Below are 25,955 nucleotides of genomic sequence, written 5' to 3' on the forward strand. Positions count from 1 at the left end.
AAGGGTTCCCAGAGCCATAACTCCTTGCGGAGAGAGGATTTAGAAGGCCTACAAAAGCCCCAGGAGAGGACCTGCTTCCTCATCCCGCAGCTGGTGCCAGGACTCTCGCTCCTCCACTAGGAAAAATGTCTATCCAGTAAGTATCTCTGGGAGATCTTTAAAGGGATGTTAGTCATGGCTTTTGATAGGAATCAAGAGCTCCTGGACAGAAGGCATTGACTGACGGCCAGTTTAAGGAGAACCTTGGGTCTGCATGGAGGCATTCTCCCTCTATTAAGGTCAGTGTGTAAAATTCAGCTCTAAATGAGGGCGAGGCTGCGTGACTCAGACTGAGACTTTGGAACAGTTCTGAGTGTGGGGCTCTCAGGCAGTCTTGGCTCCACTTCTCGCTGTGCGACATGGGGAAAGTCATTTTGTATTTTCCATATGTACAATGGGGGTGATAACAGTACTTAACCCAGTGTTTTGTTACCGGATTTAAATTAGCTAATGTCACACAAAATTTTATGCTGTGTGGTACAGAAGGGCTTAATAAAAGTAACTATTATAATTAAGAAGTATGATCAGAGCTCCCATTCTAACAAGTTATAAAATGGAAGAAATAAGCAAAAAAATAGCAGCAGGCATGGAAGTGCACACTTGTAATTACAGCACTTCTGAGACTGAGGCAGAAGGATTGCCAGAAAAACAAGGCCAGCCTGGACTACATAGTGAGATCAAAGCCATCCTAAACCACATAGCAAAAGCCTGTCTCCAAATAAATAAATAGATAGATAAATAGAAAGGAGAGAAAGAAAGAAAGAAAAGAAAGAAAGAAAGAAAGAAAGAAAGAAAGAAAGAGGAAGAAAGAAAGAAAGAAAGAAAGAAAGAAAGAAAGAAAGAAAGAAAGAAAGAAGAAAGAAAGAAAAGAAAAGAAAAGAAAAGAAAAGAAAAGAAAAGAAAGAAAAGAAGAAAGGAAGGAAGAAAGAGAAAGAAGAAGAAAGCAAGCAAGCAAATTATATAGAACCTGAAACTCTTGATCTATTTTTTAAAAAGCACTATAGTTCTTGGGAGTTAGTGGAGAAATGGGGTGATGGGAAGGCAAGAAAGAATAACACCGATGAGAAACAAACAGTGATGTGCCCGACCCTACCTGCTGTTGGCTCCCAGTCTGTAGGAGCGCGAGGAATGGGGCTCCTCCTGAGACAGAAAGGCAGTCAGTGTCCATCAGGCAGGGTAATTCTTGTCCAGGACAGTGTGTAGCATCAGAGTTTAGAAAGAGCAGCGATAGCAGCAGGTGTGCCTGAGCTGTCCCCAGAAATAAGGGAAAATCTCAGCTGGTAGGAGTAAGTCCTCCTGAATACAGATGTTAGGGGAGAGCAGTCCCCCTTTTGCGAAGGGACAGAGTCGGCCCTCTCCCGTGCTGGGCACGCTCCTGCCCCCACATTCTGGTGCTTTCTGGCTGAGACGTGACAGCCGGTGGCGCTTCGGGTCAAGCCACTGGCGCTTCTCTCCCGGAGCGCAACCCCCGAGGCTCTGCACTCCAGTATCAGCACGGGCTCCGCCTCCTTATCTGTTTCAGAGTCGAGCACCCTGCGGGCGGATACAAGAAACTGTTCGAAACTGTGGAGGAGCTGTCCTCGCCGCTCACCGCTCACGTGACAGGTTGGTGTCGCCCTTCCGGAAGCCTCGCCACCTTCTCTTCTGTGGCGTCTCTGTCACTTTGTACTTGTCGGCCTCTCTCAGTGTATCTCTCGGCTACAGAGGGCAGAATCTGGAAGTTCAAGATTTTTCTACCAGAAGCCCATTCCTTCGCATTTACCTTCACTTCACTTCTGCAGTGTAGATAAATGCCACCTAACTGGAATTCCTTATGCACAAGACATACCTTTGTCATCTCCAAACCAACAGCGCCCAGCTCAGAGCCTCTCCTATAAATGTCTTTGCCCCCACCCCGGGGTCTGCATAAAGACTGCCTGGTGACAAGCACCTGAGATTACTATATTAAAGGGTGTTGGGTTCCATGCCCATTAAACTGGCACCGTGTTGGTTCTAGAGGCAGATGGATGTGGGCGTAGACCCAGTTCTTTTATTACACCATCTATGAGTTCTATAAATTCCTTCTGAAGCTCAGATATCTAACCCCCCAAAACAAAACTTACTTCATGGAGATATTGTGAAGATTGCATGAGGTAACGTAAATACAATGATTCACCCAACGCTGGACACAAGGTAATCAGTAGACAGTAGTTATTACCAGCATGGCCACCCTGGTCCAGGACACCATCCCCCATAGGGCGCCTCCCTGGGGCTAACATGGGGTTAGGAGCAAGGTCAGTGCCTCCGAAGGTCTCTTCTCCTCCCTGGTTCCTGGTTTGTAAAATAGTATGAGGCTAATTTTTTCTCAACTACTCTCATCAAGATGCTCAACTAATAGGTTTTGATGCTAGAGTTCTAGGTGTTCCCAATCAAATATAAGACACTCCTTTCACTTAAGCCGTGCGTTTTATCCCCGTGAACCAGATTCTGCCTGCACTCTTCCTGCTGTTGTCCTTCATCCGCACAGTGACCCACACCCTCTGAGAGTGAGGTTCCAGATTGTAGGAAGGCGATATTCCTGGTTTTTTATTTAATGGTTTCTTCTCTAGAAACATCTTTTTAAAATGCCTTGATCCCTTCTCATCCATCCTCTACCCTTCAACCTACCAAAGTACTTCAAAAAAATTTAAGTTCTTTTTTTAAAAGTGAGCTGGTAAGAGGGTGCGTGGGCTGGTGTCTGAGGAAGGTATTAGGTGAAGAATCTCATTCAGCTCAAGGTGCTTTGTCCTCCCTCCCTGCAGCCTGTTACCCAAACTCTTGAGTGTTGTCACATTTCCCAACACTCCCAGCGTTGCCACATTTCCCCTAGTGACGGGAGACTCAAACCAGCAGATGCTTCTGAATGCTGCTCGGCGTGAGAGCTGGGAATGAAAGCCCCAGCAGGCTTTGTGTAGAAGAGGCTGCCCAGTCCACTGCTGGTCCAGCTCACAGGGAAGGAGCCCAGTCCCGGGACAGGGATATAAAACTGTGCTGTGTGTCACTTCACCGCAGGCAGAGTCCCCCTCTGGCTCACCGGCAGTCTCCTCCGCTGTGGACCGGGACTCTTCGAGGTAGGATCCGAGCCTTTTTACCATCTGTTTGATGGGCAAGCTCTCCTGCACAAGTTTGACTTCAAGGAGGGGCACATCACATACTACAGAAGGTAAGGAAGCGCTCGGTCCCAGCTCTGCCCGGAGCGGGTACAGCTCGGCTCCCCTTCCCTTGTGCCTTTTAACCTCTGGAGCCCTGGACAAGACCCCTGAACGCACTTCTTTCTCACAGTCCCCCTGGGTCCATGTGTCCAAATAGACATCTGAGAGCCCAGTGAGTTAATAAAGAAGCTAAGGACCAGGATTCTGGGGTCCATCATCCCTGGCTTCAAGTTCTGTATCCACCAGACACCAGTTGCCTCGCTTGATGACCTCTGGCAAGATGCTGTCCTCTAATTCTGGGTTTGTCATTGCAAAGTGGGAGAAGTAATATATCACTTGATATGCTCCTTACAAAGATTAAGAAAGAACCCAGCATCCAGGACACAGGAAGCACTCACGAGTAACAAAAGTTGCTCTGGCGGTTGCTATTAGACGACCAGCTATCTAGATTCTTTTCTCATTCTATAACCAGAAAGGCTGGAGAAGGAGAAAGAGGTGCCGCAGAGGAGTGAAGGGCCACATATGTCATAGAGACAGCAGAACGCAAAGTTCTAAAACAGGAGGTCGTCACTAACAGGCTTGAAGGCCTAGGCCACCACCCAAAGAAGCCCCCACAGCACCGCAATGAGCACCTGGTCTCCTGTTTCAGCATTCAGGAATATTAGTGAGGAGAGAATATTAGTTTCAGCATTCAGAATATTAGGAAGGAAGTATAAATGCAGACTGGACACAGGATAATTTGGACTGTAAGAGGAGAAAAACGGATATTGGCAAACAAAAATTTAGCTATGGGAAAAAAATTTGGAGTTCAGCTAAAACATTCATAAACCTCCTAAAGACCTCATTCCTCCTCATAAAAATGCAAAATCCAATTTTAATTGTCTCTCCACATGAGAAATCCTAGGCACTTTCACCAGCAAGTCTGGGATATGTTTCAGCAGATATCAGCCCCAGAGATTGAATTCAAGAATACCTAGATTTTAAAGCAGAGCAAAATAAATGCTAAGATTGAAGAAAAAAAAGACTGGAGAGATACTGAAAGGAATCCAATTAGACACACCATTTCCTACATTTCCCCACCGCGCAGGCTGACAGGTTACAGTCCCCAGGGAGTTAGAAGTCTTACGTGAACTGCCACTCAGGCTGCACTGTGGGAAATGAAAAATTCACTTTGTCCAACTCTGGCCAATGTGGGTTCTAACTCCTCTTGCCCACAAATGCCGATCACTTCACCAAACCTCCATTTCCTGTCGCTGAGAGGTTTGGAAGACTAAATTTAAGCTCAGACACGTCGTCTCTTCCCGCCCTGGCCACGCTTGGAGAGAGAGCTGATACTACTCTCCGTTGTGGCTGAATGACCATGCCATGCACTGCCTGGACAGCAGCGGTGACAGCGGCCACTGACGGTGATGGTTTCCCGTGTCTCCTTGTTCTGCAGGTTCATCCGCACCGATGCTTATGTCCGTGCCATGACTGAGAAAAGGATTGTCATAACCGAATTCGGTACCTACGCTTACCCAGATCCCTGCAAGAATATATTTTCCAGGTCACTGAAACCAGACCACATTCTACTACAGACATTTTACATCATCTCCTTCTTTCTGATGGTTTGCAAGTTTTTGAACTGAACACTGTATTTGCTTCTGTAGGTTTTTTTCTTACTTTCGAGGAGTGGAGGTGACCGACAATGCCCTGGTGAATATCTACCCAGTGGGGGAAGATTACTACGCCTGCACAGAGACCAACTTCATTACCAGGATTAATCCGGACACCTTGGAGACAATCAAGCAGGTAGGAGGCTGCTCAGGTGACGCTGCTCAGGAAGTTTGAATTGAATCCACTGTGCAGTTGGATGGAAAGAACATGAGAACCAGGCTACGTTCAAAACCTTGCTTTGTCAGCAACTGCTCACTATGCAACAAAGGACAGATGTCCATTCTTCATGTATGAAATTTTAACACAGATTTCAGAAAACCAGGTAAATGGCGAACATTTTCATTCATGCATGCATTCATTCATAACATAGGTACTTACTGAGCGCTTTCCATGTACCAGAATTTCTGCGAGGTGTAAGGAATCTATCAGTGACTCAGAAAACGTGGTGGCTGACCTTTAGGGCTTTTATAACCTATTATGGACCTGGTGCATACACAGTATTCAAAACACTCTTGCTATTGATTTTGAAAACCCTGCTGTTCATGAGTCTAGGCAATCTACGTTGCACCAGCTTATCCTTCTTGTCAACATTTTCTTATTAGAAATAAAGCAACACCTTAAGTGAAATACCATAGAACAAAACATCAACTGCATCAGCAAGTGACAAATTTTGCTGAGAACTTGGGGGATCTCGATGCAGTGTTCTTTAAAATAAGCCCACAATTTGGACCAGTATTTATGGACAGCTACTTCCAAAGCAACATTCTTTTTCCTTCTTTTTGCCTCTTTTTTTTAAAAAAGGGCCCAACGAGCAACTTCAACCGGCCCTGAAACCAACTAAGGAACCCAAGCCGGCCTCAAACTCACAATGGTCCTCCTGCCTCAGCCTCGCAAGTGCTGGGATTACAGATGTGCTCCACCACGCCCAGCTTCAAAGCATCATTCTTATCTTTAGGAAACTTAACATCTATCTACATTATATAGATATGCAGAGAAAGAGGAAAATCAAACAGGTACAGAGCTTAACTATAATAAGACATGCAATTTGATGAGTTTTTTAACAGAAGGAAAACCTTCTGAGAGAGTATAAGAAAGAGATAACTTCTCCCAATAGTCAGGAATAAGAACTGGGTAGATCGGGGAAGGATCAAAGCTGCATTTGAGCTGGAATTTAAAGGAAAGTGCAACTCCAGGGAATTTGGTGAAAGCACGTTCTAGACAGAATAGGTAACACGATGGGAAGGTGGGGGGATGGGGAGGAATGAGGGCTGTGTCCATGGAAACCAAGGATAATTCTTCTGGCAAGACTTGCAGTACTTCTCAGTGGAGGCACGAGTCACATCAGGAAGGAGGTGGCTTATCCTCGTAGGGGCTGTTAGAGGTCTGGGGTCCCTGATCCCATCCACTAAACACCAGTCAGACCCTCAATCACTGTACAAACCCAGAATACCTCCAGCATTTCCAGATCTCCCGGGAGAGGGCAATAAAAGGAGTGCTGAGTTGGTTTTCAGTGCCAAAGGCATGCTGTATGCAAGACACTGGACTTGCTGTCTAGGTTGTCCTGTGCTGAACTGTCGTTTCTGTACATCTAAAATGATTAAATGACAACAATTTCATGTAATTCAAAATAATAAAATGCAAAGAAATCCCATGACTCAAATTTATAATTGTTTTGAGATCAACTTGTGCGTGTGAAAAGAAACTGACCAGAACAGGGTACAGTACTTATCGAATGAGAGCACCATCACAGAGAACCCACACTTCGGACATCTGCAGAAAAATCTCGGGGATCGGAGGAGAGCTCTGCCTGGAAGGCGGGCTTCGGGCCAACCTGAAAGAAGGCAAGATCCAGAGAGGTGGAGAGAAAGACAGCACGTGCTTAGCACGACAACGCAAGGGGCAGTGGTGGGGGTCAGACCTAGGCCAAGAGGAACCTCCTATCTCTTAACATTGATGACATTTGCTGTCCCTTCACAGGTTGATCTTTGTAACTATGTCTCAATCAATGGGGCCACCGCTCATCCCCACATAGAAAATGATGGAACCGTTTACAACATTGGCAATTGCTTTGGGAAAAATTTTTCCATTGCCTACAATATTATCAAGATCCCTCCACTACAAGCAGGTGAGCTACCCATCTCTCCTCTATTGAAAATATATATAAAGCATGCAAATAATGGAAAAGTTACTGGAAATACAGGCTGCCAGGTAACAGTATTATATAGGTAATTAAATTATTCCCACACTGTAAAAATTGGTCTCACTCTTCTCTGCCAGAAGATTAATGCCCCACAGATGACCATCTGAAAATACAGAAAGGAAGTAGACACCTTCAATGCTACAATGTTTCATCATTTAGTGTATATGTGGATTTGATGATATACGACTTAGATTCAAATCCAACACATATTGACTGAGCACTTATGCATGTACCAAGCAACATTAAACAAACCTGCACATTAGCATTCATATATCTAGCTATGAAAGTGTGTCACTTTGAGTTTAATTCCCAAAACAATAAAGTCTATGAACAAATCTAGAAAACAATAGTAAAACAGAACAGACAGTGTTCAAGAGTTCTCCATTCATCTTACATTCATTGCTAGGCCTTTGTCAGTCATTTTGATGTCAGGGTTATTTGATTTCATATGGATTTTTGTTCTGTGATGTTTACTGTAGTTCTTGGAGGGTAGTACCTAGATGAAAGCATCTGTAGGAAACCTGTGAAATAGAAATCGTGTTCCCACCTCAGGCTGACTGAATGAGGCATACTGGGAGTGGGTGCCTCAAACAGTACTTTATAAAGTTATTCATCTGATTTTCCAATGCACATTAAGGTTTGAGGACCTCTGACTTAGTAGTGAATGCACTTTTATGTACAGAAGAATTGTTGTAGAGGACAGTTGACATAAATCTCCCTGTACCATGCTTTGGGGCATCCTAGGAGCCCATAAAAGGCATCTGACTGTACGATAATCCTGCCTTTACTCTTCTGACTTAAAACCCCTCTTCACCTGTTGCAAGATTCAACCCTAATATTCCATAACACACTTGCCAGGGTGCACTTTTCCAAATCTGCTGCTATTTGGATTTTCCTGGGTGATTGCAGCTTTGCATGAAATTTCACTAAGATACACCAATGGCCAAGAAAATGAAAATACAGATATCGGAAAATGTAATTCTTTACTTGCACTTAAAAAGTGAGGAGCTCTTCCAAAGCCTTTTAAAAACTCTCTGTTTCAGACAAAGAAGACCCAATAAGCAAGTCAGAGATAGTTGTACAATTCCCCTGCAGTGACCGATTCAAGCCATCTTATGTACATAGGTAAGTAAAAGGCCTACAACAAATCATTCGCAAAACCAGAGTTTAGAGATCTGCTTTTCCTACCTTTGATACCAATCCTGATTATGACATTTTCTTACAGAAATCTAAATTTAAACATAATTTCATGTAGGCCCTGTTGATTCATGCAACTAAGCATCCGTTGGTGTGTTCATATTTCTTTGTAGTTTGAGAATCACCCGTGTCCGTTCACAAGCCCATTTGTGTTTCTGAACAGCTTTGGCCTGACTCCTAACTACATCGTTTTTGTGGAGACACCAGTCAAAATCAACCTGTTCAAGTTCCTGTCTTCATGGAGTCTGTGGGGAACCAACTACATGGACTGCTTTGAGTCCAATGAAACCATGGGGGTAAATCGGATGGGTCTGTCACGTTTCTGATATTGAAGGCGTGTTCTGCAGTGTACAATTTTTTCCCCTTTTTAAATGTATCACAATATTTTATTTTTCTAGGTTTGGATTCACATCGCTGACAAAAAAAGAAGAAAATATCTCAACAATAAATACAGGACCTGTCCTTTCAACCTTTTCCACCACATCAACACCTACGAAGACCACGAGTTTCTGATTGTGGATCTCTGCTGCTGGAAAGGGTAAGAATGAGCACCAGGAGAAGTGTCCCAGCTCCAGCTGCTCCTGGAAGGGAAGAGGATTTCATAGAGATGCTGCCCTCGGTGTGTAAATGAGTTGCTTCTAAAACAGCAAGAGTCAAGAGACATGATCGGAAAAGCAGTAGGGAGAGCAGGTCATCAGAAACACCAGCAGCATCCAAGCTATGGTGAACGACTGAAAATCAACTGGGTCCATGAACCAGACTTGAGAATAAAGGATTCTGCGGCCTGAAAAGTGAACTTAAACTTGACTGAACCCTGATGAGATCTCTAGGGGGTCTAGAACACTACTCACTCTGGACCTGGGAGAGAGAGGCATGTGTTTTTCAAACTACCCAAGTCACTTAAAAACAATAGATTCTACAGACACAAACGTAGTAGTGGCAGAAGAGCAGATCAGAAACTATCTGACGCTGCTGTTGTTTAAACACACCTATGAGGCTGGTTTCTTTATTTTTACCCAGCAGGTGCTGTAGGCCATAACGCTCATATACCTGTGCTTTAGCAGTCTGGAGTGTGGAATAAAGATTTTAAAACTCATGAGTCATCTCCCTAAAATTATGTGTGATTGTGTTCATGCTTGGTTTCCTGTTTTTGCAGATTTGAATTTGTTTATAATTACTTATATTTAGCCAATTTGCGCGAGAACTGGGAAGAGGTGAAAAAAAACGCGAGCAAAGCTCCTCAACCTGAAGTCAGGAGATACGTCCTTCCTCTGAATATCGACAAGGTAACTGCTTGCTACATCGATTTCAGATGTAACTGGAATATTTCTTCTTTCTCAGAAATTGTCCTCTTGCTTCATGTTTTTATATAAAGTCTCAAAACTTCAGAGCTGTAGGGAACATTAAAAATAAACAAATTAAAGCTCTCTCATTTTACAAACGAGGAAGCTGAAGCTCAGGAAAATGATGTAACTTAGCAAAAGCTAAATGCAGCTGGGCCAGGATGAGAACCTGGCATCGTAATTCAAAATCCACTGCTCTCTCAGTTACAAAATCCTTTTAAAAATCACTTTCTCCCTGAGTAATGCAGCTCTGCTGGTGCCTGGGATCTTTTGTCAATAATATAAAGACTTAATAAATAATTTGAACTTCTAGAAAAACGAATCATCAAAAAGTATCCTTGTTTGGAAGCCAGCCCATTATTTTAGTTTTCTATAAATCTGAAAATATCCTAGAGGGCAAAAAGCGTTAATAGCATTCAATGGTTGTAAGAAAGTCAGAGTTTCTCTCTGAAGATAACTGAAACTACCAGCAGTCCAGCAAGAGAAAAGGCACACACATTGATTAGTGTGTGCATGTGCGTGACAGCCCGGTGAAACATGGCACTGGAGGAGAAACCAGATGGATAAGACTTGAATAGTCCCTGCGGGGGTGTGGGTGGGTGCTGTCGGCACTGGGGGAGGAGGAGAAGTGACTTTTGGGGAAGATGAATGAGGTTGAAGAATGAACAACAGCCTGAAGTGACAGCCTGGGGCTTGTGGTCTCCAGCTGTGGTGTCTGAGTCTTGGTCTTCCTCCGAGAGAGATAGAAATGGAATCTTCCTCGGGAGGTGGAGTTTCTGTAAGAAGATGGAAGGGTTGTGTTGCTCTCTGGTGGGTCTCGTTTTGAAGGAAGTAAGACAATTTGGGGAAAGCAATTCCCTGCATGGGCTTCTCCCCAGTCCTCTCAGTTTGAACTCCAAAGTGGCTTGCTTTGGGCTTTTGCTCTTCCTGCCCCAACATTCTCACTTTATTTCTACCTTTTCTTTTCTGTATGCAATGACTATCCTTTTATAAGCATAAGAGTACCATCTGGAATGTGCAGTGTGGTAGACATTGCAGTCTAAACAAAAAATATACAATTTTCACATGTAAAATATATGTGAAATTTGTATGTATTTTCTCTTGTGAATGCAGTTACCAAACCTTCACTTCCCTACAACTATCTAATGCTATCATTGTGTTTTGTCCTCTAGTGGTATTTTCAAATGCATAGAAAACCCATACGAGACAATCTGTTAGATCTATACAGTCCCTAGCTGCACAAAAGAGGCTGAGGCAGCTACCTGGAACATATAACATGGAACCCAAGGTTTAGATCAGATGTAGTGAAACACAAAGCTAATTTAGAACCAGATATCACAGCTCTTAAGCAAGCTTGTAAGTTCTATGAAGAATGAGAAAGGGAAAGGAAGTTGAGGTCAGGCTCTACCCATAGGCAGTAGAGCTTTTACAAAGGCAGAGTTGAAAAAGCAAGATCTAATGTGGAAATGCAAGTAGTCTTTGTGGCTGGCGCATTAAGAGCACTGAGGAGATGGGCAGAGGGACTAGAAAAATAGGTTGGGGAGATATTTAAGGGGCTTTATGAGCCTTTGGGTGATGGTAAATGATAAAGAGCTGCTGAAGTATTCCAAGTGTGCGCTGTGTGTATGACATGGTCAGATCTGTGTTTCTGAAGGTCACCCAGGTTACATTGTAGAGGACAAGAGGTAGGATGGAGAGGCCAGGAGCCCTAGGACAGCATAAATGCCGTGAGAACAACAGACAATAAATACCTGGATAAACCAAAATGGCAACTGACAGATTAAGGAAGGTACAAAGATCAACAGTACACAGAGTTGGTGTCTACTCATATGTGAAGGAACTCAGAATGACCCCATCACTTCTGCCCTGAGCAGTGGAGTGGGTGATGGTTCAATACATTACATTAGAAGCAGGAGGGGCTGGTTTGCAGGGAAAAGAGGAAGATTTGTTTTATATATGTTCAGTTAAAGACGGTGAACATGCTATCTCAGATATGTTCGGTAGGTCATTGGAATGCATGGATCTGGGGTTCAGAACAGAGCTCCCAGTGAATCATCAGTTGGGTTTTGTTCATCTGTTCGTTGGTTTTGCTTCTTTGAGACAAAGCTTTCCCAAGTAGCTCAGTCTGGCCTCAAACCCATGGTTTTCCTGCCTCCCGAGTGCTGGGATTGCAAGTCTGAGCCACCTCTCTGAGCTGGCTGAGAACCCTCGCACCCTTGCTTTCCCCTACCCCTGCGTGGAGTTGAGCGCCCATAAAATACCAGCTGAATGAGGCAGTTCAGTCACCACACTTCAGAACTGGGAAAAAGGAAGGATTTTTCCAAATGTGTGGTCATCATTGGGCTTTACGGGAAAGGAAGGTTTCTGAACAGAAGAACATCTGATAATTATTTATGCACATTGATGGGCACTGATGGGGGTCATTCCCAAAATATCAGGCCCTGACCTCTGGTGGCCTGGGGCTTAAGTGAGATAAGCGAGCAGGAAGCACAGAGGCAGAATGGTTTGTCAATTGGGGATCGGCTTATAGAATGCATCATAGTGACCAGCAATGCATCACAGCAATCCGCCATTTCCAAGAGACAGGAGCAACGGGGACTGGAATGGGAACTTTTACCTGGGCAACTAACAAACTGAAGTATACTAGCCTGGGGATGGGGTATTTTCTGCTACATTTCCCCCATTTTTTAGATTCCCTGACAAATCTTTGCTGAACATATCACATATGATCTTCTGAGGCAAGGCCCAACTAGAATTGAGGCCTCTCCGCTCTGTAACATTACTCTGGCAAGGTAGTGAGGGAGTTAATCTGATCTAGGAGAGTGTCCAATGTGTCTTGGACACTCCTCAAATCTTGGTCAGGTGTTTGATTGATTGTTCTATTCTCTTGGGGCAATCGTCCATAGAGTTTAAGGCAAAAAACACACAGCTAGCAGGGGGCAGGAAAGCAAGGACCGGGGTAAGCAGAATCCAGGTCAATTGACTCAAACCACAGCTAGCAGGGGAACAGGGAAGCAAGGACTGGCATAGGAAGCCCGAAAAGGCACACAAATCAAGAAGAATAGGTATGGAGCAACCCTGTGAACAGTGTCCTCAGGTTTCAACCATGCATGGACTGGTCAGCATCCAGAGTGACCACAGCAGGGCTTTGAATGTGCGGTCTCTTTAGAGTGAGCCTCAGAGAATCTGTCCAGGTAAAGTTTTCAGCAGATCTAAGGCTGGATTACTGACACTTGTGGAGGTAGTTAATATGTACCTGGGTTATGTGTGTGTGCAGGAATGTCTACAGATATAGCTGGTCTTTTAACTGGTTATGAGCTGTTTCTGTAGGGTTATGTTTTATTTCTGTGTAGTCTATCCATATATCTTTAAATGGGGCGAGTCCACAACAGCACATGAGGTCAGGGCCAGTAACACAGACGCTGAAGCCTGAGCTGGCTGCAGGGGTACAGATGTCAGTGCTGTGGCTTGAGCTTGCAGAACAAATGGTGGGCACAGGGCTGACTCTGATCTTCCGGGAATACTGGGTAAAGTTCTCCTGGCTGGGGTTGATGTTTCTGTCAATTAGACCCCTGGAGGGGGTTTAGGCCTCTGAACTGGACTATTTTGTGTCATTGGTAGCAGGCTTCCAAACAGCAGTTGGCTGTGCACAACATCCCTGCAGGAGAGTTTTGGCCTAAACAGTTTTATCCAAGGTGACCACAGCATATCTAGCCTATTGGACTTCATTCCTAACAGAGCTACTTCCATCCATAAATGGTGTACTCAGTATCTGTCAGGGAGACGATTTTTTAGAATGGTTCATCACAGTACAACATGTGGCACCGGGACACTTAGGTCTCAGTCTAAGGTGAGCTTGTCAGCTTTCTTGAGCAGAAGGACAGTGGCTGTTAGAGCACGGAGGCAAAGCGGGGAGGCAGCCCTTGGAGGCCACTGGGCGCTCCCATGGACTGACAGTCTGAGTAAGCATATAGAAGCCAGGAGCTCCAAGAAATCTGAGGAGTTTCTTTCTTCTAACAAGTTTCTGCCAGATATTATAGCAGACCTTTTATGTCTTTTCAGCAAGCAGCTTGAGTATCTATCATTAATCAGAAGTGCTTTTTCAGAGAGGAGACAAGTTTTTGAACCTCTGGGACAGTCAGTACAGGTCAGTTGGCTTTTGAGTCTAGATCTGGGGTCTTTCCATTTAAAGGTTAAGAGAAGCTGGCTAACAGGAGATAACTGAAGGCAGAAGAAAGCATTTTTTTAGGTTCAGGCAGGTGTACCAGCAGTCTATGGGTGACAGAAGACTGAGGCAACATATACAGAGGGCAATCACAGCAGCATTGGCAGCTGGAAGATGTTGAACTGGCTTTACAAGCAGGAGAGGGGTACTGTTTGATGCAGGTAGGCGTTGCCTTGAGGCAGAGCTCAATCACCAAAGGGCCATGATTGATAGCAAGCCCCAGGAGTGAGTCCTTTGTCCATACTTTGGAAATGAGTCTTTCAGAACTTCAGGGTTATGATTATCAGGCATTTCAGGCTGATGTAGATGCTATTCTTCCTCCTGGGGTATAGTCAGAGTCAATATCAAGTCCAAGACAGTGGACCCAAGTGTGAGGGAGGCTGGTCACATTCCAGGAGAGGTACAGGACCTCAAGCATGTATGGGAATTCATGTTTGATAAAGTGTCCATCAATCTCACAGGATCTGCTTTGGCAGAATTTCTTTTCAGTGAGGGCTCTAATCAGTAACTTTAGACATGTTTATTGGCTTCTTGCCTCCCTCTTTGAGGTCTGCCAGGAGAGCAGTGTGGTGCTGATCCAAGGCTTCATGGCCCTCTGTCATATCACAGTCCCAGCTTGCATGCACTACCACAGTGGCGGGCACTTCTGACTTTAATGAGGCTTGTGCCCCATCTAAAATACGACAGCATTGTTCAGTATTAAACAGAGTCAGAAGGAGTTGCTGACAGCAGAGCAGGAGGCTGTGGTGCAGAAGACAGAACTAGCGGTGGTGGCATCTCAGCTGGTTGAGCAGCTTGGGCTTGATGAATGTAAGGAGGAGGCAGGTCAGACTTGAGATCCTTGGGCAGAACAAGATAAGACTTTTCTGGCTTGGGCTGAATCTGAGAGCCTCTCAGATGGCCTTGTGGGTTTGTTTTGATGACTAGGATCACTTTCTTGTCATTCAGGACACCGATGTCGAGCCCAGGTGGGAGAGTTTTTAACCCATATGGCAACTGAGTCCAAGTGAGCTGGCCTCTTATCTCAGGATTTTCTCAAGTGAAGGGGCTTATGGGAGCGACTCACAAGCAGAGGAAGTCATCTTTCAAATCTAGAACAGCTCAAAAAGAGTGCACAGGTCAGGAACCATGGCGTACAAGGTGATGTCTGTGTTGTTGATGGCACAGAGATCTTGCCCAGGTCTATCAGACTGATGTGTGGCCGGATGCCTGTTTATGCTCTCTGTGACATCTGATAGCAACAGGGTCACAGTGAGGCAGCATGGCTGATGACCAGGCCCGAAGGGGTGTCTTTAGTTTGTACCTCTGGGAGGAGAGTTTTCAGATCTTCAGATATCTGTCTCAGGCTGATGCAGGTATCCTTTTCCTCTCAGGGAACAGTCAGAGTTGAAAGTGCAGGGTTAAACAAGAGGGAGGCTGACTGGCTTGCTGCAAAGGAGACAGTCACTTTTAACTTGAACAGGAAGTTTCTTCCCAGAAGTGGTATGAGAACTGGCTTGCACAGGAATTCATGTTTTGTGAGATGTCCTCTCAGGCTGCAATTTTGTGCCTGGCAGAAGGGGTGAGAGGCAAGACTCCCATTTGCCCCAGTGATGGCAACTTTTTGACAGAGGGAACTTTTGAAGGCAGGGAGTTGTGTTCCACTGTCTACCAGGAAGGTTGCAGATTTGTCCCCAACTTTTGCAATGACCACAGGCTCTTGGGGGCCCATTTTGATAGAGCTCGGTCTATCCCATCTATTCAGGCCCGATAGTGCACAACTCATTTGTCAGGGCTAACAGTCCAATTTTTCCTCAGTCAAAATGTGGACCTCAGAACAAATTGTTGAAAGTCATCTTGTGTGGGCATTAGATGCTTCATCTGACCAGGATAAGCATAGCCAAGAAGTAGAAGGCTCAGGGGCAGGGCTTCTGTGGTCAAATGCAGGCAGTGCCTAGCTGGCACTGGTTCAGTTGGCTGGAAGTAGATGAGTCAGGAGGTGTCAAGGCAGAACCTGCAGGGAGAATGGACCACCCTCTCTTTTTTTTTGAGAGATTTGGTTTTGTTTTTAACTCCACAAAAGCCCTTTTTCCTGCAGTTAGGAACTGGGGGTTTTGACTAGTTAATTCCCATCTCTGACTTCTTATGTGTGTGTTCTGCACCCTTGAACAATGGCGCAACAGACAAAGGGTGGGTGCCTCTCAGAGAAAGGCCTACCATTCAGATGCCCACCTGGCACAGCCCCTCCTGGGAATTTAGGCATGACTTAGCTAAGGAGAGTTCAAGGCCTTCATTATGCCACATGTCAATCACCAGAGAACCACAGGTGAGGGCCCAGTCAGCCGCTTTGACCAGTGCTTCCCAGTCTTGGTGCACAGACGGAGCAGCCTATTGCTTACACCGTCTGTTCCACTCACTCACACATTCATTCAGCAGGCACTCAGAGGTTAAATATTCCAACCAACCACCTTCCTTTCAGGGTGACTGTAACTAACAAGAGTTGATCAAGCTCTTCTCCTTGAACAGAGCAGAGCTGACAGACTGACTAACTGGGGTGTCCCTGGGGGTCTTACTGGAATCAGGCAGGCAGGCAGGTAAACAGACAGAGAGACACACTGCATCCTCCTCCCTTTGGGGTCCAATGTGAGCCACTCAAGTGGGGAGCCAGAAATCCTCCTTCAGACCTCCAAGGGGACTTGAGAAATCTCCAGGGCATGGCTTCCTGCTGGGACCTGGGGAAGCCTTTGTTCCATTTGCCAGGGCCGCAACTGGTGATCAAAAAGCTCAGCATGGTTGGTCTTCATGGATGATGACCCCAGATGCAATGGCAAGCAGAAATGGCACCAAGGGTTTGGAGGCAGACTGATTTACATCCACAGGCACTGATCGGGATCACTCCCAAAATGTCAGGCCCTGATCTCTGGTGGTCTAGGGGGTACACAAAATAAGCAAGCAAGAAGTACAGAGGCAAAATTACCTGTCAATTGGGGATTGATTTATACGATGCATCATAGTGACCCGCTATGCATCACAGTGACCAGCTATTTCTAAGAGATAGGAGAACCAGATCTGGAACAGGAACTGTTACCGGGCAACTAACAAACTGAAGTATACTGGCTGGGGTGGGGGGAACATGTTCTGCTACAAGACTGGTGGAAGGGCAGAAACCAAACAGTGAAGAATTTGATAGCCAGGAAATACCAAAGAAACAATCGGCCCAGCACAGTAGCTCAGGAAACACCCCTGTGCAGAGTGGTAGAAAGAAACAGAAAGAGCCTCCAAGAGCTCCTGCAATCGGGAAGCGAGGAACTGCCATCTGACGGTGAAGGAGAGCCGGGCAGAGTGCCCATAGCTGTAGTCAGCTGGGAAAGGTAACGATGAGGAGCCAACACTAGATGTGTCCAAGGGAGTAGGCTGTCTCCATGCGTCCCACTCCGTCCCTCCCCCCAATGTCCTGTGTGCACCTTTTAGTAGTATATCCTTGTTTATGCAAATATAATAAAATACCAATATGGACATATGTACAATTACATAATCTTTATTTTTCATTCTCATAACTTTCCATATCCATTTCCCACTTTCTATAGCCACAGCAGGCTGTTATGCATTGCTTTTTTATCTAATGTGATATACTGAGTATTTTTCAGCATATACCATTTTACATGGTATATATTGCTTTTTCCAATGGCAGAGTATTCTTTATGTGAGCATACCCTATTTATTCAGCAAAGCCCTCATTGCCGGTGAGTGGAATTATTTCTGATCTTTGGCTAATTACAAACGATATCACAAGAAATAGCTTTGTACATATGTTTATTTTCATGTACATGCAGATCTCTTAGTAGGATAGATTCCCAGTGGTGAGATTGCCAAGTCAAAGGATAAATGCATCTGTTTCAAAACAAAAAAGTGAAATAAAACAAAGATCTAGGTTTTCTGAGGAAAACAAAAGTGTTACAGATTTCTTGTATTAAAACCAAATTTAAAGGGGCTGGGAATTTAGCTCAGGGGCACAGTGCCTGCCTGGCAAGTGCAAGGTCGTGAGTTTGATTCCCGGTGCTGGAAAAAACCAAAAACAAAAACAAAAAAACAAATTTAATAATGAAATAACATGATAAAATAGTAAAATAATTCAACTTAAAATTGACATGTGGAAGTGTTTGATATACACATCTATACTCACTATATGAATATGTGTAAAAACGTAAACACACACAAATTCTTCCCCAGGTCACCACTAAGCATGCTGAGAATTCATTTCATAAAATCTACTCCACATTGTTCCCCACCTCCCATTCCTTCCTACCCTGAAAATCTTCCACTGTTTACTCTTGATTCTTAGTTCACTACCTGAAAAATCCCCTCTATCCTTACCTCAAAATGTTCCCTCCATCTTCTTTAAACAAAATCTGACTTGTTCTTGGGACAACGATCTCTTGACAGCAATTTCTGGGGAAAGAAGTTTCTCTTCTGCACAGGGTTCAGCCCTTGCACTTCTGGGCCTGGAGTTGACAGAGACCATTGTTCCCTTTTTCCTTCTTCCACCCCAGTTTTCCTCTATTCTCCCTCAAAATCTCCCTTTATTAATATCATTTCATTTCCTCTATTCTCCCTTTATTAATATCATTTCAGCTCATCCTGGAAGCACGTGCGTGTACACCCAGCCCTCCACAGCTGCCTCATTTTTGCTGCCATCTTCTTGGCTTAATCTCATTCTCCTCCCAGTTCTCCGATCCCTGAATTCCTTGATTTCAGTGTGCACATCAATTTAAATTCAATGCTCAATAATTATGATCACAGTCAGGGTGTACTTCGGTGACAGAGAGCTTGTTGAGCACTCAGAGTTCAGTGACCAACACTACAAAGAAAAAATACCCACACTGACAATAATTAGGATCACCCTTTGTATGGATCCTCATTTCTTCCCCTTTCCTACTTTTATGAACTCCTTTTACAAAACCACAACCCTAGTTAAGCTGGACCATCCACCCACCCTGTGTTTATAGCTCCAGTTCCAAATGTAAGTGCCATGAACACACAATCATGCTGAGCATTCCAGTTTTAAATGTACAACCACAAAACTCCCTGCCACGTTTCCCAACTGCTCTCATTGTCTGGCTTCCCTGGCTAAACATTCCCCCACTCCTGTCTTCAAACTTGTACCACCTCCCACGTCCCTCCTCCACTCTCAGATGCCAACAGTGGTGACTATGCTTCCTATGCCTCTTCAACAAATGAGGGAAACCAGAAAGAACCACGGATTCCTGCCCCCAGGGCTGCCGCCCACCAGCATCTGCAATCAGATTCTGAATTATCTATCTTCCCATCCAGGGTCCGTCCCACCCATCCTCCCCTCTCCTGCACCCTGCCTTCCCTGCCCTTTTCAGTGGCTCACTTACACCAGGCTCTTGCAGAATCCTGCTTTCTCTGGCCCCACCCAAGTGCCCCCACAGGCTCCTCTGGGTGGAGGGCACCGGAACACAGTCCTTGCTTCCCCTGCTGTCCATTTATGTACTCATTCCCTTTCCAAGACTAATGTTTTAGAGTAGCCTATCTTTACTTTTCCACTTTTCCTTCAACTCCAGTGCTTATAACCTTCTGCCAACCCTACGTCTCCACTCGAAAACCAGTAGACACTGTGAGCTTAATATGAGAAGAGCTGAATTTCTCATCATTCCCCACCCAAATCCTTACCCCACCTATAGTGATCCTCGTCCTCATGGTGATAGTACCAACACTCAAGGGGGACATTGGTGGTGCTGGGGATATAACACTAGGGATTGCTCTTGCCTGAGCTCCAGCTCCAGCCCAACACTGGCTGTTAAGTGTTCAGGTCAAACTCCATGTTGCTATGCGTGATGTCTCTCTTGCTTTCTATCCTGCCCATCAGGAAATCCCTTCATGTTCCTGCCCAGGCATCACTGACTCCAGTGCCGCCAGCCTGGCCAAACACAGCTTTCCTTGGACTCGACCACTGCAGGAGAAGCTGGTTCCCCTGACTCCACTCTTGCAGCCCCCGTGCTCCAAGGGAGGACTCAGCAGAGCAGCAGCTCTTTGCTCTGGTTCACAGAGTGGTTCTTTTCATGATGATAGCACTGCCTTCCTCTGCTCAACCTCTCCCGTGGCTTCCGGAAGCCCAAGTCCTCACTCTGACTGAGGTTCCCACCCAGCCTGGCCCAGGAGCTCTTCTAGCTTCTCCTTTTCTACTCCCCTGTGCTCAGCGGCCACCCCACAGGTCTCTTTGATGCTTCTCCAGCACAATCAGTGTCCTCCTTCCTCAGGTCTTATACTCCTTGTTCTCTCTGCTTGAGTGCCTTGATGAGTTTCCCCTCCTCTGAGGGTTTTCTCTCAAATATCACTTTGACGACAAGGTAGACACCAACCACCTGATAAAATTTCAGTCCACTGACCCTTCACTTGTCTGATCCTTATCCTCTACTTGATTTTTCTCCCTACATTCATGGTATATTACACACTATATTGTGTGTGTGTGTGTGTGTGTGTGTGTGTGTGTGTGTGCACGTGTGCATGTGTGTGTGTTTGTGCTGTACTGGGGACTGAGTCCAAGGTCTTCTCACTAAGCTACATATCCAGCCCTGTTTAATTTTTAGTTACAGACAGAGTCCTGCTAAGTCTCTAAATTTCCCAAGTTGGGCTTGAACTTGCAATCCTCCCACTTCAGCCACCCAGAGTGCTGGGATTTCAGGTGGGCCTCTGTGGCCTACTCAGTGTATTTATTATTAAGCGTCCCTAACTGGAATGCAAGCTTCATGAGGACAGGAACTTTACCCTCTGAAATACTCAAAATGGTTAGAATATGGTCCAGAATAAAAAAATTCTAATCAATTATTTGATAAAATGTGTTAATAAATAGATACTACATGTTCTTAGAAAAAATTCTTGGCATCCACTATTTTCACAGGATAATGTAAAAAGCCATGTATGTCTGCATGCATAGGCATGCCTATGTATGCATGCATAAACAGGTCTTTAAAAATATCTAATTCAATGATTTTTCTAATGTTTTTTCTTTTTAACACATAAATACATCAGCTTTTTCAAGCAAAACCAAAATATTTTCTAACCACATAAGAGATAAACACTCCTATACCCCTCAGGCAGTCAAAATCTTTGTTGTTCCACAGAAAATGTTTACCTGTAGTTTTACTTATTAATTATCTATTTTTTCCGAAGGTCCTTCCTCAGTGCCCTAACTTTCCTTTGAGGACAGTCTGGGCTTGCAGATGAGCGCAGTAAGGACCTAGGTGACTTCCCCATGAGCCATGAGGCATGACTAGCACAGTCCCATGCACCCAGGACTCCCTGGCCTACTGTCTCTGGAATCTTCCTCCCTGCACATTGACCAAAGGAAGAAGCCCAGGAGACCTAGCTTGGGAAGTCTGCACATCCAGGTGCTCACTGCAGTTTCTGTTCCCCGCATCCACAGGCTGACATAGGCAAGAACTTGGTCACTCTTCCCAACACCACGGCCACTGCCACCCTGCGCAGCGATGAGACTATCTGGCTGGAACCTGAGGTCCTCTTCTCAGGGCCTCGCCAAGGTAAGGTGATCCAGAGAAGACCCTCTGAAGGAAACACTTGCTCTACTACTCCCAGAGATTAACTGAGTTCTCCTCACCCTGTGCTCTAATTTGTAGCATTTGAGTTTCCTCAGATCAATTACCGGAAGTATGGTGGGAAACCTTACACATTCACATACGGACTTGGCTTGAATAATTTTGTTCCAGACAGGGTAATTAATCCTCTTAATAACATTGGGACGGTGCTTTGCTTGACAGGTGAGTCAAGTAAGGCTGATGCTGACTGATGATCCATTGCTTTTCCTTTCTTACAAGCAGCTCTGTAAGCTGAACGTCAAAACTAAGGAAACCTGGGTGTGGCAGGAGCCAGATTCCTACCCATCAGAGCCCATCTTTGTTTCCCACCCAGATGCCTTAGAAGAAGATGATGGTAATGATCACAGTGATTGTGTCTGTACACTCTCTTCTTGCTGGAATTCTGTATGTTCCTGAAGGGAGGAGTTAGGTTGATTATTCCCGAATGCTTAAAAGAAAATTCTATAAATGGATGGCACTAACGAATTTAAACTTATTGGGAAAGAAGTTTCATCTTGTGATGAGGTCTTGTTAATTTCCAGTGGGGAAAGTTCTGAAGCACCATCTGGTGTCAGGAGCGAGCATCAGTGCTGCTCTAGATGAGGAGGAGGACGAACTGTGGCAGCAGGAAGGCTAGCGTTGGCCTTTCCTGATCAAGATGCATTTCTGGAAAATGACAGCATTTGAAGAAGAGAAACAGAGTTCTAGAAGACAGAATGGGGATGCAGCTCTGTGGCTCTAGCTTTGGTTTGTTTGTTTAGTAAGCTTGGACTAGAAAGGGATCCAGGGCCATAGTTGATAATGCGGCAACGCAATGACCAAGCATCCATCCTAGCTATTCTTTAACCAGCTAAGATTCTGTGATAGGTTACACTCTGAAATAAAATTTGGGTAACCACAGAGAAGTGAGATAAGTGGTTGTGGTACCGTTGCATGCATACTGTTCATTCAGCAAAAGTGCAAAAGGTTTGTTCTCATTTTTGGTTTTTGGTAAGAAGTCTGTTTCCAGATAGATCTTGGAAATTTTAGGTGTAACAGACCCTGGTGCTTTCAAAGTCTTTTAATATATATTTTCACTCAATCATTGCAATTCTGTGTTTGCAGTAAGAGCAAGTGTCACTTTCCCATCACAAATAGTGACACAGCTGAGGCATTCGATGTCTTTTATGAGCACCTTCAGTGTTCTAGTGTTGGACGCTAGAATTCTATGTTCTAAAATGTAGAGTAGAAAAACAGAGAGGGTCACTCCCTCCCTGAAATCTATACCCCAGGAGGAAGACTCCAAAAGATCTGTCAGGTGGCCACACAGCCAGGGAGTAGAAAAGTCAGAGCAAAAAGCAAAGTCATGTGGTTTTCTTTATTTGCCCATGTAATTCACCCTCTGCTATTTCAGTCCCATTTAATCTACGGGCCAGAGAGCATTTACATGTAGACCTGCCTTATTTCCTTGTGATTTGCAGGTGTAGTCCTGAGTGTGGTGGTGAGCCCCGGGCCAGGACAAAAGCCAGCCTCGCTCCTGATCCTGAGTGCAAAGGACCTGAGTGAAGTGGCCAGGGCTGAAGTGGACGTTAACATCCCTGTCACCTTTCATGGACTGTTCAGAAAAGCCTGAGTGTATTCAAGCAGGATAGACTTCTGGTGAAAAAAGAAACATGAAAACCAGTTTCAAGTCTGCACTCTAACTCTGATCAGTGTAGCGTGCTGTACAGCAGGGTTTTAACTCGCACAAGTTTTACAGCATTTTACAGAAAACACTGGCTGAATTAAACAAGCTATTCCTTTTTAAAAAGCATATATTTAAATAATTATACTTTCTCTGTGAGATAGATCATAACAGAAAACCCCCTTTAAATATCTAGCTGTCAGATAAATGAATATAGAGTTAATAAACTGCTTTTTATTCCTGTTATAAAACTATACTTAGGTAACTGCTATAATTTTTTAATATTTAACCACCAAAGCCTTCTACATCTGATTTGTAAGTAGCTTTGGTGAGTGAAGGCAGACAGGCTCAGTTACTAAATGTCAAACCAATTTTTTCTTACACCAGGAGCTCCTGCTGTGAGTGCACAGGAATTGTTTCACATATACATAGCTGCTTGAGGATTCTCAAGCTCATGAACTTTAACTACTTTACTCCAATGTGTTTGATTCTGTGCTTTATTCCATTTAATATATGCAAATGCTGCTATTTCTGATTTTGCAATGAGGAAACCTAACCAGCTGAGATTTCTCAAACAACATCCCAGAGGCAAGTCACACATTAAAAGTTTATGACCATCAATGCAAGCACACATTAATGACTAATATTTTGAAACACAGAGTGTAAAATACTTATAGTAGCAAATTATGGGATAATATCAAATATCAACATTATGGGATAATGTTGAGGGGTTATACTTTGTTGTATCTTCTGTTTAATTATATTTAAGCACTGTGCAATCATCTGACTAAAGACAAAAATATATAGCCCATCAACTTTCAGAATGAATACATTTTAAGAACTTCTGTTTCTCAATTACTCTTTTCTGTGCTACAGGTTATAAAAGAATGAGTAGTGACAAAAATTGCATTCTGTGCCTTAATCCTGGTACCTATTTTACATTCAGTATATATATATATATATATATATATATATATATATATATCACTACATATTATCATATTTAAGATGATCAGCATTATGTCCAACTATGTAAAAATAGCTTGGTGGAACAGACCGACTAGAGTGTCTGATACAGCCACTTGATTTCTTTAGATAAGGTAAATACTCATTCTAAGTTATAAATACCCATTAAAGCTACTTTTCAAGGCAAATCTAAGAATACAGAAAAGTAAAACTTGTAAGGTAATATAATATAGCACTCATCTAAATTCCACTACTCTTTAAAATTTGAGTATTGGTCTTTTTATCTCTTTATCTGCCATTTTTAATGGAATCAATATTTATTCATGGATCAGTCCTAGAAAGAAATAAAAATCTCAAAAAAGAAAGGGAAAAAGCCAGAATATTATGTGGAATATGGTTACTATAATAAGCAATAACCATTATTTTCAGTGTCTAAATGTGGTAGTTGGACAGAATCCACAAAGAAAGCTATTTATCCATTTGTTTTAAAAATGAAAAATAAATTACTGAAAATCGCTAAATCTTCAGCTTACAGGGTCTAGATTTAGGAGAATTCCTGCGTCTCTCTTCCTACACTTGGCAATGGATCAGTCCTTGGCTTCTTCCCACTCATTGTCCATGAAGCCTGTCTCACAACTCACGGTTTCGGTGTTTCTCCTTCTGTAAGATCCCCTCTAAGATCACCACACTGTACAAAGGGAAGGAGGCAGATATGACTAATGTAATCTACTAATACCATTTCACCAACATTGGGATTCTCCATTACAGTCACTGCTAATATTAGAGCAAGAAGATTTAGGAGCTACTGTTGAAGTCCAAAGCTAGAGCATGGACTTTAAAACCTTCGATTAGAATGGAAGAGATAAACTTATGAATTCCAATTGGATAAACTAAGGAACCTGTTTTTTAAGATAATGCTATCCATCTGGGAGACTGAGTCCATCTCAAAGCAAATAGATATGCTTGAAAGAACAATAATAATCAATTGAATTGATAGAAATTAAACTGCTAATATGTAGTTATTTTTTTAATAACAAACTATTTAGAATCATTCTTTCCATTTTGAATATCTTATATTTGCCATAACCAAGGGAAAAAAAGGATAAAGTTTTTGCCATCATTTATTAAGAAGTAACTAGTAACTGATAACTGCTTTGTTGAAGACAATATAGGTAGTCCTTGTACTACCTACATATGAAGTCTCTACCAACAGACTATAAAGGGAATCTATCTCCCAAAAATTCTATAGCAGCATTAATCCACCATTCCTCACTCTAGCCAAGGAATCAAATGCCTTGCTTTGTTTTTTCCATCTGATAGGAGACATCCCTTAAGGAGCAGCAACTTGGTTAAAATTCAGTCTCTATGGAAAAATAAAATCTGAGAGGCAGGAGAAAAGTAACTCACACTTATTGAGTATCTACTGTGTACCATGTACTTTCACTCCTAGTAATATACTCACCATGGTACTATCTTTACCATGTGAAAAAGCACAAAAGAACATCATTATTTTTTAGTGTGAAATCTAGATGGGTATGAAACATTTCCTCCCTGAAAATTTAGTTTCTGGTACCATCTGAAGTATTGCCATTAGTTTAAATTTTCATTCCAAATGACACTGCTATCATACTGCTTAGTAACCAAGTCTAGATGCACATGAAGTGCCTGGCTATTCAATAGTGGGCCAGCATGTACCTTGAATGAGAGTCACTGTGCTCCAAGTACTTATGATGCCAATGATTCCGTCAAGCCACCGCTACAAAATCTGCATAGGATCATATTGGCAGGAGATCAAAGTGAAATTCAGCAAAAGTAAATACCTTAACCAAGTCTCCACTCAAAACTGAGGTCTGACTTCAAACACCATCTGAGTCTACTGGGTCCCTTGAACTACTCACTAA

General features: G+C 43.7%; 1 protein-coding gene across 1 annotated transcript; it reads left to right on the forward strand.

Moving 5' to 3' along the window:
- Window positions 1–23,881, forward strand: Rpe65 (retinal pigment epithelium-specific protein 65kDa). Its single transcript, XM_005385268.2, has 14 exons — window positions 1–136; window positions 1,562–1,644; window positions 3,070–3,220; window positions 4,648–4,755; window positions 4,859–5,000; window positions 6,843–6,990; window positions 8,109–8,190; window positions 8,426–8,558; window positions 8,661–8,800; window positions 9,419–9,548; window positions 21,257–21,371; window positions 21,468–21,562; window positions 21,669–21,780; window positions 22,886–23,881. The coding sequence occupies exons 1-14, from the start codon at window positions 126–128 to the stop codon at window positions 23,035–23,037; spliced, it is 1,602 nt and encodes a 533-aa protein (XP_005385325.1). The 5' UTR covers window positions 1–125; the 3' UTR covers window positions 23,038–23,881.
- The last annotated feature ends 2,074 nt before the right edge of the window (window positions 23,882–25,955 follow it).

This window comes from Chinchilla lanigera, unplaced genomic scaffold, assembly GCF_000276665.1.
Source record: "Chinchilla lanigera isolate Chin_1 unplaced genomic scaffold, ChiLan1.0 scaffold00022, whole genome shotgun sequence".
NCBI lineage: Eukaryota > Metazoa > Chordata > Mammalia > Rodentia > Chinchillidae > Chinchilla > Chinchilla lanigera.

Excerpts from the sequence above, each read along its gene's own strand:
- Rpe65 (XM_005385268.2), top strand. Across the intron at positions 8,559-8,660 it reads AGTCCAATGAAACCATGGGG|GTTTGGATTCACATCGCTGA; the intron begins GTAAATCGGATG and ends TTATTTTTCTAG. Across the intron at positions 9,549-21,256 it reads TTCCTCTGAATATCGACAAG|GCTGACATAGGCAAGAACTT; the intron begins GTAACTGCTTGC and ends CCGCATCCACAG.